The 12,155-nt window shown below is 35.2% G+C and overlaps 2 protein-coding genes across 3 annotated transcripts; one reads left to right on the top strand and one right to left on the bottom strand.

The window, feature by feature from the left end:
* The first annotated feature begins 1,256 nt into the window (after positions 1 to 1,256).
* On the top strand, positions 1,257 to 4,916 carry LOC115717615 (uncharacterized). Its single transcript, XM_030646598.2, has one exon. It carries the CDS (start codon positions 1,257 to 1,259, stop codon positions 4,914 to 4,916), a length of 3,660 nt encoding a protein of 1,219 aa, XP_030502458.2.
* A 3,174-nt stretch (positions 4,917 to 8,090) lies between these two features.
* Positions 8,091 to 11,301, bottom strand: LOC115705909 (translation initiation factor IF3-1, mitochondrial). 2 transcript variants are annotated; one of them, XM_030633376.2, is made up of 9 exons: positions 11,078 to 11,301; positions 10,753 to 10,973; positions 10,486 to 10,582; positions 10,313 to 10,380; positions 10,083 to 10,181; positions 9,659 to 9,715; positions 9,489 to 9,557; positions 9,247 to 9,309; positions 8,091 to 9,144 (listed from the first exon to the last, which is right to left on the bottom strand). In XM_030633376.2, exons 2-9 carry the CDS (start codon positions 10,951 to 10,953, stop codon positions 8,371 to 8,373), a joined length of 1,428 nt encoding a protein of 475 aa, XP_030489236.2. In that variant the 5' UTR covers positions 10,954 to 10,973; positions 11,078 to 11,301; the 3' UTR covers positions 8,091 to 8,370. The 2 variants fall into 2 exon arrangements, with proteins under 2 accessions (XP_030489236.2, XP_030489235.2); XM_030633375.2 differs by lacking the exon at positions 11,078 to 11,301 and having other exon boundaries at positions 10,753 to 11,011.
* Positions 11,302 to 12,155: the final 854 nt, after the last annotated feature.

Genomic DNA, 12,155 nt, shown 5'->3' on the forward strand with positions numbered 1-12,155 from the left:
GTACTGCATAGTACGTTGTATGTAATACAATTAGTATTGTTATGAATTGATCAATATTGAGATATAGTTAATATTGTTATATATTGAAAAGATTGATTGGTTGAGTATTGATAATGTGATAATATTATGCATGTGATATGTGGGCTCACCTGATTAGGTGATGCAATTTTCCTGGTAACGTACTGGGCGTAAGTACGGGCGTTAATGATATATGATGAGTACCGAGTGTAGGTACGGGCTCACCTGATTAGGTGATGCGATTTTCCTGGCGACGTACTGGGCGTAAGTACGGGCGTCAGTGACATGATAAGTACCGGGCGTAGGTACGAGCTCGTCTAATTAGACGATGCGATATATTGGTGCCAGATTGTGGCACGGGCTCACCTGATTAGGTGATGCAATTATATGATATATGGGTGCAGGTTTTTGGGCATAGGCTCACCTGATTAGGTGATGCAGTTATGCGACATATGGGTGCCAGGCTATGGCACGGGCTTGCCTGATTAGGCGATACAATACAAGATCATCAGATTAAAGCATCGACTTGCCTAATTAGGCAACATGATGTCATGAAGATGGTTGCTTTATGAGGTAACATATATAGTAATATTTATATGATTAAATGAATATGAATTCTATTATTGGTATAATGGTTTTGTATTACCAAATATCTGTATACTAATGTTTATTCATGGCAGATGCCAGTAGTGATTTGGATTTCATCTTATGAACAAAGTGTGATGGTTTGATTCTTATTGTGTATAAATGACAATATTCGAATAATAAGCTATATGATTGTTATTATTACTTTTCTTGCTGAGTCCTTGTGACTCACGGGTGCTATGTGGTGCAGGTAAAGGCAAAGAAAAGCTAGATCAACCATGAAGTGGCGCCTTCTCCAAAGAATGTACATATTGACCTCGCCGGCCTGCGTGCCGAGTTGCTAGGAGTTGTTTTAGACTGGCTGTATCTGCGGTGTATTTTGATTTTATGTTTAAATGGTTGTCGTATATATTTCTTTAGCAAAACTTTTTACAACAGGGATTCCCGGAACACACTTTTTATGCCGTTATAATGTCCATTTTTAGTGTTTTATTTTAGTCATGTTTTTAATATTATCACGGTTTTTAATAATTAATTATTCTATTAGTATTAAACTAGTTTATAAAATCACACACGTGGCGTCCCTATAGATTAGGGCGTTACAGTTTTGGCAATGGATCTCGAACACGGTCCAGAACCGGGGTGGTAATTGGATGGTTTGTGGTGATCTTAATGCAATCTTGAGTGTTGATGAGAAACACGGGGGTCAGGAGTATAGTAGCCGAGAAGGGAAATTGCTTCAGCAATTTATGGTTGACACTGGCGGAGTAGACTTGGGATTTATTGGCCCAAAGTTTACTTGGAGAAAATCTAGAGGAGCTCAAGATGCGGTCAGAAAACGATTGGATCGTGCTGTGGCGAGTGCGGATTGGTGTGTCCTTTTCCCCGAGGCAAAGGTCTTTCACTATCTGATTTTAGCCTCGGATCACGCCCCCCTAATTGTTGATCTTCAGCCTATGGAGAAAAAACTGGCGTATCCTTTCAGATTTTTGGAGGTCTGGTCTTCGAATACTGAATGTGAGGAAGTTGTTAGAAGCTCTTGGGAGAAACCTTGCTTTGGGCAGCCTAGCTATCGGGTCTGCAAGAAGTTAATGGTCACAAAACAAGCGCTGAAATGCTGGAACAGGAATGTTTTTGGGATGTGTAATGTGCAACTTAAAGGTCTCTATGAGAGGCTAAATATCCTGCAACAACAACTAAGCCAGGAAGCTTGTCTAGAAGAGGCAGAAATACAATTGGAAATTCTTGATAAGGAGCACAAGATGGAAAGAATTTGGAAACAAAAGTTAAGAGAGTTATGGGTGAAGCACGGGGACTGTAACTCCAAATTTTTCCATACCGCTACTATGGTCCGGCGGAGACGAAACCGTATTAATGCCATTAATGTTGACGGGGTCAATTGGATCTTCAATAGAGGTGACATTGGGGACTATTTCATCAGAAATTTCAAAGAATTGTTTGAGAGCCAACAACCAGTTATCTCGGGTGACTTTGATTCGCTTTTTGAGCCTCGGGTCTCTGTTCAAGAAAATTCAGAGTTGTGTCGATGCCCCACTGACATGGAAATAAAAGATGTAGTTTGGAGATTACACCCGCTGAAAGCTCCAGGCCCTGACGGCTTTTCGGGGATCTTTTACAGACGATATTGGCATATAGTGGGGACGGATGTTTGTAATATGGTTAAGGAGTTCTTCTTACATGGAAAATTTGTGGAGAAGATGAATCACACTTTCATTTGCCTTATCCCAAAATGTGATAGCCCAGCCGCCTTTGATCAATTCCGTCTGATAAGCCTCTGTAATTTCAGTTACAAGATTATCTCGAGGCTTATCACGGATAGATTGAAGCCGATTCTTGACAATTTGATAAGCCCCTATCAATCGGCGTTCCTTCCTGGGCGATGGATCGCAGAATGCTCTGTCTTGGCCGCCGAAGCAGCTCATACGATGAACAAAATCCGGAGCAGGAAGGGGTTTATGGCGGTTAAAACTGATATGCATAAAGCCTACGACAGGATAGAATGGAGCTTTTTGCATCGAGTTCTTATGGCCAATGGTTTCAACGAACATTTCTGTAAGTTGATAATGCAATGTGTTACGACTGTCAGCTTTTCTATTCTTCTTAATGGGACGCCTCTCCCGCCTTTTGCTCCCTCGCGAGGCCTAAGGCAGGGGGATCCGCTCTCCCCATATTTGTTCATCCTTTGCAGTGAAGTTCTTTCTAAGTTGGTGTTGAGGGCTGAAGCCAGAAAGCAGATTTCGGGGTTAAAAATTGGAAAGAAGGCAAATCCTATTACCCATTTGTTTTATGCGGACGATGCAATTTTCTATTGTAAAGCCTCTGTTACTGAAGCGGAACAACTGGGAATATGCATAGATACCTATGAAAGATGGTCGGGCCAACTAGTAAATAGAAGGAAGAGTGGCATTGTTTTCTCCCCCAAGACCAATGTGGCTGAGAAGAATCTCATTCATGAGAGGTTAGAAATCCAACTCCTTGATAAGAGGGAGAAGTATCTGGGGAACCCGTTTTTCACTTCGGGAAGCAGACGGGATGACTGTAATTTTTTAATTGAAAAGATGTTTCAGGGGTTAGAGGGGTGGAAAGCAAAGCAATTGTCGTTTGCGGGAAGGCAGACTTTGATTAGTTCGGTTCTCCATAGTATTCCTTGCTATGCAATGTCGACTACCCAAATCTCGCTTTCCACTTGTGCTGAGATGGATAGAATAGCCGCGCGGTTCTGGTGGAAGGGTGCTTCGAGACAAGGTGACTCCAATCGGTACCTTGCCTTGAAGAGTTGGTCGGAATGTTGTCAACCAAAGGCTCATGGGGGGCTGGGATTCAGAAGGTTTAAGGATATCAACATGGCCCTCTTGGCCAAATTAGTCTGGTTTTTGCTTGATAATAACACCTGCGAGAAGCCTTGGGTCAATGCTCTTAAGGCTAAGTATTGTTCAGTTGAAGATTTCTGGAGTGTTCAAGGAAAAGTGGATGATTCTAGGGGGTGGCGTGGGATCTTGGCAAGCCGTGCTCTTTGTACTAACGAAGCTGGGATTCTAATAGGGACGGGAGAAATTGATATTTGGACTAAACCGTGGGTGCCAGGTTTCAGTCCTATGGAGGTTCAAAATTCTTTCTCCTATAATGCTACTCATGCTTTTACTTCAGTTTCGGATCTCTTTGTACCGGGCACGCTACTCTGCAATGAAACTCTTATTACTCAATGCTTCACTCAAGAAGTGGGGGAGGCTATTATGAGAATTAAGCCTCTTAATCGGAGTAAGGATATTTTGTTCTGGAAAGGAAGTAACAAAGGAAAGTTCTCCGTTAAAAGCGCTTACTGGAGCGCCCAACATCACCGGTTTAAAGAGGCCAAAGAAGTCTGGAAGCACCTTTGGAAAGCTCGGATCCATCCAAGTCTTAAAACTCTGTGTTGGCGTATCTTTAGTGGCTGTTTTCCAACTAAAATGCGTCTTGCGTTCTCGGATGACAGGGACAAGCTTTGTAGCCTGTGTGGGGAGGAGTTAGAAACTGAGATTCATCTCTTCCGCGATTGTCATTTCGCTCGTTGCCTTTGGTTTACAAGCCCGGGGGGCATTCGGAGTAGTCTTCTTTGCACCCTCTCCCTTGAAGATTTATTTGTGTGGCTGGCCAAGGCTAACAATGATAGGTTGGTTCTCTATGGTGCTTGCATCTTTGAAAGAATTTGGTGGTGTAGAAATGAGGTAATCTTCAGAGGAGCCACTCCGAATGTGGACACTTCGATTCGGATCATCAAGCAGAGGGTAATGGAGTTTAGTGATGGAGATATGGAGATTGGTGAGCCTAACGCAGTGGATTTGGTTATCGATTGTCCTCAGGAAACACGGTGGGACATTCAGTTCCGGGTTGATGCCTCGGTGGTGCAGGGTGCGGCTGGAACTGGTGCAATTCAGGTTGATGTTGCAGAGGTTGAAGCTGTTGTCCTGCTACATCACCTCTCAGTTGAGAGTGTTCTGGAGGCCGAGTTCCATGCCATCTGGTCTGTGTTGTCCTGGGCAAAGGAGAAGAATATTGATCATGTGCTGATTGAATCTGATTCCCAGATTGCAGTAAAAGCAATCGGTAGCCGCCAGCTTCCTTATGCTTGGGGCTCCTTTCCTTTGTTTCATGCTTGTTGTAGTTTAATTTCTGGTTTTAAAGGCTGTGTTGTGTCTTTTATTCCTCGTACTGAGAACCTTCTCGCGGACAAATTGGCTTGTTATGCCCGAATGTCCAGTGCTTCAGTTTGTGGTTTGTTAAGGGAGGTTGCCCCCTTTGTGGCAGCCGAGTGACCTTTTGTGTTTTGCTTTCAATAAAATTCTCACTTACCAAAAAAAAAACCACTATATCTGGTACAAAACAAGTTGTACTGAAACATAAACAAAACTATCACAAAACATACAAAATAAATAATTATGTAATAAATTTGAAATGATACTAGTAAATAATTGATTACACTTTAAAAGCAACAAAATTAAATAATAATAAAAAAATACCAATGAACTGACAAAAAAGTAACAAAATATAGAAAACATTATAAAAGTGAAAATAATATATGAACCATTAAAATTTTATGCTAAAAATCTTTTCTTAAAGAGTTTTTTTATTTGTGAATCTAATACGAAAATGACAAATATAATGATTAAAAAAATAAGGTATTGTGAGTTAAATCTAATACTAAAATAGTATTTTAGTGATATTTTTTAAGAAAAAATGTGAGATTTTATACTTAATTATACTAATAACAATATGATATATAAAAGAAGATTTAACAAGGTGACAAGAAATAAATAATAAAAAAAATAACAAAGATATATTAAAAGTAAATTTAATAAAAGGACCCACGATTTTTTTTTCAAATTTTTGAGTTTTAAGGTCCTAAAAATTCCACAAATGAACATAATTCTTTTCAAATACTAATAATATACTGAAACAGTAATAATAGACTTTAAATCTATAAAAATGACATAATATATTTTTTTTCTAGAACAAATAATGTATATATTAACTTACTTTACATAATATATTTTTACATTTGGGGCTGGTGATCGGTCGTCTCCTTCCTTGATTAGTCATAGATGGTAGTTTCCAGTGAAAGTCGCTAACAGTGGCTACCAAAATCGTTGTGGGTGGTTGTATGTCGTTGGTGAGAGGAGGAAAAAAATCGAGGTAGAAGATGATAAAATCCCCTAATTTAACATTTTTTGTCATTTCTTATTTGAAACAACATAGAACAACTTGGTCATTTGGATATTGGTTTTAAGCATTGTTATAGTGTATTAGTGGAGTGGTGTCTAATATCACTAGAGGGCGCCTTACGATTGATTAATGATATTTCATAAAAATAATACGTTAAATTATATGAGATTCGATATTTAATTGTATTAATAGCAATATAATATATTGAAAGGTGCTATAATAGACACCACTGATATTTTTTAGTTTTTAACATTTCATTTTTCTTGTAGCAATGTACCAAGAATCTAAATCATAAATCCTAAAATGTGTCATCCACTTTTATTTGGTATACTAGTGAGATAGTGCGAAGCACGTGAGTGACTCCTAAAACTATTTAGGTATAACTATTTTAAGAAATAATTAATATTTTGTCTTTTGAACTTACAACACTATATAATTGTATCATTTAAAATGTATATCATGTTGAAAAAATTTCGTAAACTCTTCTATTTAGAGATATAATATTTTTGTTAACTATCATTCTTTTTTATCATTTAAAAGTTGATGTGGCATTATTAATTAGTATTTTTTTTTCTCCAGATCTTATCTACTTCTAAAGCATGGCTCCTCTTAAAAAAATTAAAAATTAAATAATTTTTCATATTTTTTATTTTTAAAAAAATTCTTACTTAAAATGTATTTTTGATCAATAAATATATTATTCTTGATTTAGATGAAAAATTTGTATCTTCATTTTTTTTATACTTAATTGAAAAAATTCGATAAGTAATATATAGATATGAGTTAGTAAAAATGAAGAAGTTTGAATCTAATTGTTAAGTAAAAATAAAATTTTAGGAAAAAAATTAAATGTTCTTAGAAATATTTTTGGATTTTCAATACTACTAATAATAAATAAAAATTAACACAGAATTAATTTTAAAAAAATTATAAAAATAGGCATAAGTAAACAGATTATTTGAATCTTGTTTCTCGCATGTTAAATTATTTTGAATTTATTGAAAATTTGCAAGATGTTTTAAAAAAACTACAATGTACATTGTCATATAAAATAATTAAGATTAATACTATCTGGATATCGAAAATACAAAGTAGTGTTTGGTACACTTAATTTTAGAGAGTAAACATAGAATTTCCCAAATTAATTATAGTATTGTTTTGTTATTATCTTTCATTATCTATATTTAATTTCTTATAACTTTTTGAGTTTTCTGTTTATTTATTTTTTTTTATTTTTCAGCTTTAATTATAAATTTAATAGAATGAGAATATAATGTTATATTTTTTTTTATTTAAGTAATAATTATTTATCAATAATAGTATTATTATAGTAGAAAAATAATCACATGATAAACTTTATTTTATGCTGTTAAAAAAAATTAAATATGTTTTATGTATTTTTTATAAATTGATTATTTAGTAAAAATTCTTTAGTATATACTATATATGATGAGAGAGAATAACACTAATGTTTTGATTTTTATACACTTAACCCTCTTATCTTTATTTTTGGTGGCAAAACCCCCTTATGTTTTAATTTTTATACACTTAACCCCCTTATCTTTCTTTTTGGTGGCAAAACCCCCTTATGTTTTAATTTTTATACACTTAACCCCTCTATCTTTTGTTTTGGTGGCAAAACCCTTCAGTTTACTTTTATTTGCAAATTTAAAGTTTTAGTTAAATATTACCGTTAAATACTAACTGGATTACTACTGTATCGACTTCGAGGTTTTACCGTTACATATACAAAGGTGTATACAGTGGTCATCTAGTTGATATTTAACGGTAATATTTAACTGGCGTGTCAAATTCGCAAAGAAAAATAAACATAAGGGGGTTTTGCCACCAAAAAAAAGATAAGGGGGTTAAGTGTATAAAAATTAAAACATAAGGGGGTTTTGCCACAAAAAAAAAGATAAGGGGGTTAAGTGTATAAAAATTAAAACATAAGGGGATTTTGCCACCAAAAATAAAGATAAGGGGGTTAAGTGTATAAAAATCAAAACATAAGGGGGTTTCGCCGCAAATTGCTCAAATAGTTAAGGGTTTTTTTTTGTAAATACACTATGAAAAGCCCAAAAAACTATTCTCTATTTTATAAGGTTTATAGATATAAAAATATATATACAAAGATCATTAAATTGAGTTCAAAAAAAAATTGAGTGAACCATAATTTTTTATTTATTTTTAATTAAATCAATGCTTTATTAAGAAATATCATCCAAAACTAAACATGAAACATAATCAAAAAATTATCCAAACAATAACATGAAACATAATTTTTTTTATTAACTGTAAATGAACTAAAACTTGTATTATTCACCATAATGTCGGTCCTTAATTTGGCAGAACCCACTTAATATGTTAATAAATAAATAAAATCACTGGTGGATGAGATATCAAAATTCTCTTATGGATAACAAAACTATCTCCGAGACATCTCAGATTGATGGGGATTGGACAAATACCCTTTATAGCATATCAGCATAAATAATGGGGGTTATAAAATACAATGTAAAATCCATCTAACTTTACTTGGGCATCCTATTTGGTTTTAACACCCTCTGAACTGAACCTCCCCCATCCCCCCTGTCTGCTTGTGTCAATGTGGGGCTGCCTTCCTTCAGGTCTGGAATTGGGTAAGTTCTGATTCGAGCCAAGGCTGCCTCTTGGTGCTGGACTCCTCACAGAGTAACGATTCCCCTCCATATTCTCACCAACTTTTGCTTCCATGCCATGGTTTCCTGGAGCAGTAGGTTTCGAACCACTAAAATTGCCATAGCCAGGTCTAGGACTAAATGGTTCTCGTTTGGTTGCATCATTCAGCGGAGGCCTATGGCTTCTAAATCCAGGACCATTGGTTGATGCTTCCTCGCTTTCCCTCGTTTGCTGTGAGAACCTTGTGTCTCTTGGTGATTGCATGCCTTGATTTGAAAATTGATTGTTTGCGCCGCCCTTTTTGTACCTATTTTCAGTGATACGAGATGTCTCTGGTGATTTTTTAGAATCATGAAAAGAATGTCGTTTGTCTGAACCATGAAAATCTGAATTAGAGGATCTATCTTGGTCATCATCTGAAAAGCTCTCTTCATTGCTATCTAAGTCGGAATTTACATCATTTACATCATCCATAACCCCAGGTGAATCAGGTGTTGAAGTCAAGCTATCCTTTTGAACCCCAGAGCTTGCCTCTACTAGAGATGTCATTTTTTTTGCAGTGCCCTTCTTTGGTAGACCGAATTTAACATGCCTTACTATAACATATGCACCGTCTTTCCCCATTAGTGGTCCACTCTCAACAACAGTGACATCTTCAATCTAGAAATCAAAATTCTGATAAACAATTTGAAAAATGGGGCAAAAAAATACAAAAGGATAGAAGCAAAATTTCAGTAAGGAATTCAGAGGTTATAATAATACCAAGGCAGAGAGACGAGACAATATTCCCAATACATCCTGATCTCCAGTACCCTTTGCATGACACTGTTTAAAAAACACAGAACGAGCTTTCCAATTATGCCATCTAAATTTTCCTCATCCAAGACAAACACAAACTTTTGACAATAAATAAAGTGTGAAAAAAACAGATAATGTAGGCTACCTCTACAATACAAATAACATCATTTCAGAAAAAATAAATATATAAATTAAAAGAAAAATACCTTCACTCGATAACCAGACTCCATTAATCTCTTAACAGTATCTGCTTTCATCTGAAGGTCCTTTTGTTCCTGAATCACATAAGCTTCAAGATAAATCAGCAATTCAACAAAATGATGCAAGGTAAGAGGAGGAGAACATTACGAAAAGAGGGTGAAAAGAAAGAACTCACAATTTTCCCAGAAAACCTAACTTCTTTAGCACTTGCTGTTTTTAAAGCCACCTCACCCTGCATACAAGCTAAAGCTATTAAAATATTGTCACATCACAGAAAGTAAATGGTCTCTTACCAAAAGAAAACAAAAACAAAACAAATAAGGGAAATCTGACATTATTATCAATGATTAGCTGGATACTGTAAATCTACTAGTCAAGTATCAGCTATCATATGGGTTTGCAGAAAAAAATAATTTAGGGGTAATACTGACTACAAAAGAATAAACATCTATCAACTTTGCCAAGCTTGAATACTAAAGCATTACAAAAAAACTCATGCAATTCGTATCTTAAACACATAAGAACAACTTTTTTCAATCTTTACAAAAAGAAATTAACACTTAGGCAAACTCATCATCTTAGTCCACATACAACCTTACCTTGCTTTTAATGCGGTCCTTTACTCTTACTTGCTTCACATATTTCTCCTTATGGAAGTCCATTATTTTACACACAGGTGGACTAGCAGTCCCTTGGACCTGTAAAAGAGACACATTACTTCATCATTTTTTCTAGTTCATACTGATTAGTGATTGTAAGAAACAATTGTAGACGTGACTAACTACAACGAGTATATTCAAAGAGAATGACTACATATGCATATATTTACCTCAACTAAATCAAGGTTGAGTTTCCTTGCACGTTCCAGAGCTTCATCCCTTGAAACAACTGTATGTTCTGCAATTAATCACCCCCAAAAAAGAAAATAAGTATATAATACGTATATTAATCAAAATATGCTAGCAATTCATAACTATTTCAGTCAAATAGAGATTACTACACCATTGTCCATTACAAGCCTGATAACTTGAGCTGTAATTTTCTCGTTTATTCGAGGTCCGCTCGCTTTACTATCTTCCTTACTCGGCTTAGCTTGAAACTACAAATATAATCAGCACACAAACAACATTACTATCCAAATGAACTTATACCAAAAATAAATTGGGATCAATTCGAGTGATTACTCTTATTTCAAGAAGCAAAACTGACAATAAAAAAACAATCTCAATTCAATCATTTACTATTAGTTAAAAAGGATTGAACTAATACCTGAACAGGGGCAGCGAAAAATCTGACGTTAGTGCAAAACTCGGTAGGTGTATTATGAATGGTGATCGAATAGGAATTAGGTGTGAGACATGATTTGGTATGTGAAATGGTGGGGTTTAGCAAAGAAGCGTGAGGAAAGCTCTTGAACTGATTCGAGAATTGTTTGAGCTTTGATTTCCCAATTCTGCACCAAAATGCCATCTTCTTCTAACCTCACAAATCTGATTTTGGGTATAGTAATAGTAGAAAAAGCATGTTTATACAAACTGATTTGGGATTAAAAAAAAAACTCACAAATTATAAAAATCACAGTCGGGAGATTTACCTAAGTTGGCAGCTGCGATTGTAGTGTTCGAGGCCGTCGACGAGCGGAACTGGAGCTCGAAGGCGGAGGCGGGCGGACGAACTTTGCGCCGGGCCCGAAGGTGTCGCAGTAGCCGGCGACGGGCAGATGCGGCAGAATATATCGAGCCGTCTGGTAGAGAGAAGAACACGATATGTTTTTTTTTCTTGGCATTTAGGTTTTATTTGAGTTTTTTTTTTATTATTATTTTATTTTTAGTTGGTTAATTAGGATTTTTATCCTCCAACTTTCACATATACAAAATCATGTCTCCTAAACTTTTAAAATCGTTAAAAATAGTTCTTGAACTATTGAGATTGTTCAATTTAAGGACTTTTATCCAATTTTAGTAAAAAAAAATCTAACATTGATGAAAGTTCAAGGAGTTTGATTTAGTATATGTCAAAGTTTGAGTGGTATGATTTGGTAAATATCAAAATTTGGGGAGCATGATTTAATACATAAATAATCATTGAAATGGTAAAATGAAATAAAATTAGACAAAAGTCCTTAAATCTAACATTCTAAATAATTTAAGGGAATTTTTAACGGCTAGAAAAATTCAAATGGCTTAATTTGGTACATGTTAAAATTTGGGAGGTAAAAATCTTAATTTGTTATAAAATAATATAAAATAATATAAAGTAGATGAGAAGAAAGAAGAAGAAGATGAAGAGAGAAAGAGAAAGTGAATGAGAATTTCTGAGTTGTTTATTCCAATGGGGTGAACCCCTATTTATACAAATACAAGAGTGAGATATTAAGAAACTAAGAAAAAGGGAAACTAAGAAAAAGAGGAATATTGATTACAATTAGTGGTAATAAATAAAAGATTTGGGCATCCACATAATTATTAATATTTATAACACTCCCCCTTGGATGTCCATAATAACTGCCTTATTAAAAATCTTGCTGAAAACTTGATCAAAGGAAAAAGAGTATAGTGTAAACTAACTCCCCCTCATTTAGGCATTTGTGGAGATCTTCTAATCGACGAATTTCGATCTTGTCTGCCGTCTTCTCAAATGTTGATGTTGGTAATAACTTTGTGAATAAGTTT

The sequence above is a fragment of the Cannabis sativa genome, chromosome 1 (genome assembly GCF_029168945.1).
Source record: "Cannabis sativa cultivar Pink pepper isolate KNU-18-1 chromosome 1, ASM2916894v1, whole genome shotgun sequence".
Lineage (NCBI taxonomy): Eukaryota > Viridiplantae > Streptophyta > Magnoliopsida > Rosales > Cannabaceae > Cannabis > Cannabis sativa.

What these genes read in the sequence shown, in the direction of transcription:
- LOC115717615 (XM_030646598.2), top strand. Translation starts at nt 1,257, where the DNA reads ATGGTTTGTGGTGATCTTAATGCAATCTTGAGTGTTGATGAGAAACAC.
- LOC115705909 (XM_030633376.2), bottom strand. Translation starts at nt 10,953, where the DNA reads ATGGCATTTTGGTGCAGAATTGGGAAATCAAAGCTCAAACAATTCTCG. An exon ending in CAGGCTTGTAATGGACAATG is followed by an intron (nt 10,381 to 10,485) that starts GTGTAGTAATCT and finishes GATTAATTGCAG; the next exon opens with AACATACAGTTGTTTCAAGG. An exon ending in TGTCTCGTCTCTCTGCCTTG is followed by an intron (nt 9,145 to 9,246) that starts GTATTATTATAA and finishes TTTGATTTCTAG; the next exon opens with ATTGAAGATGTCACTGTTGT.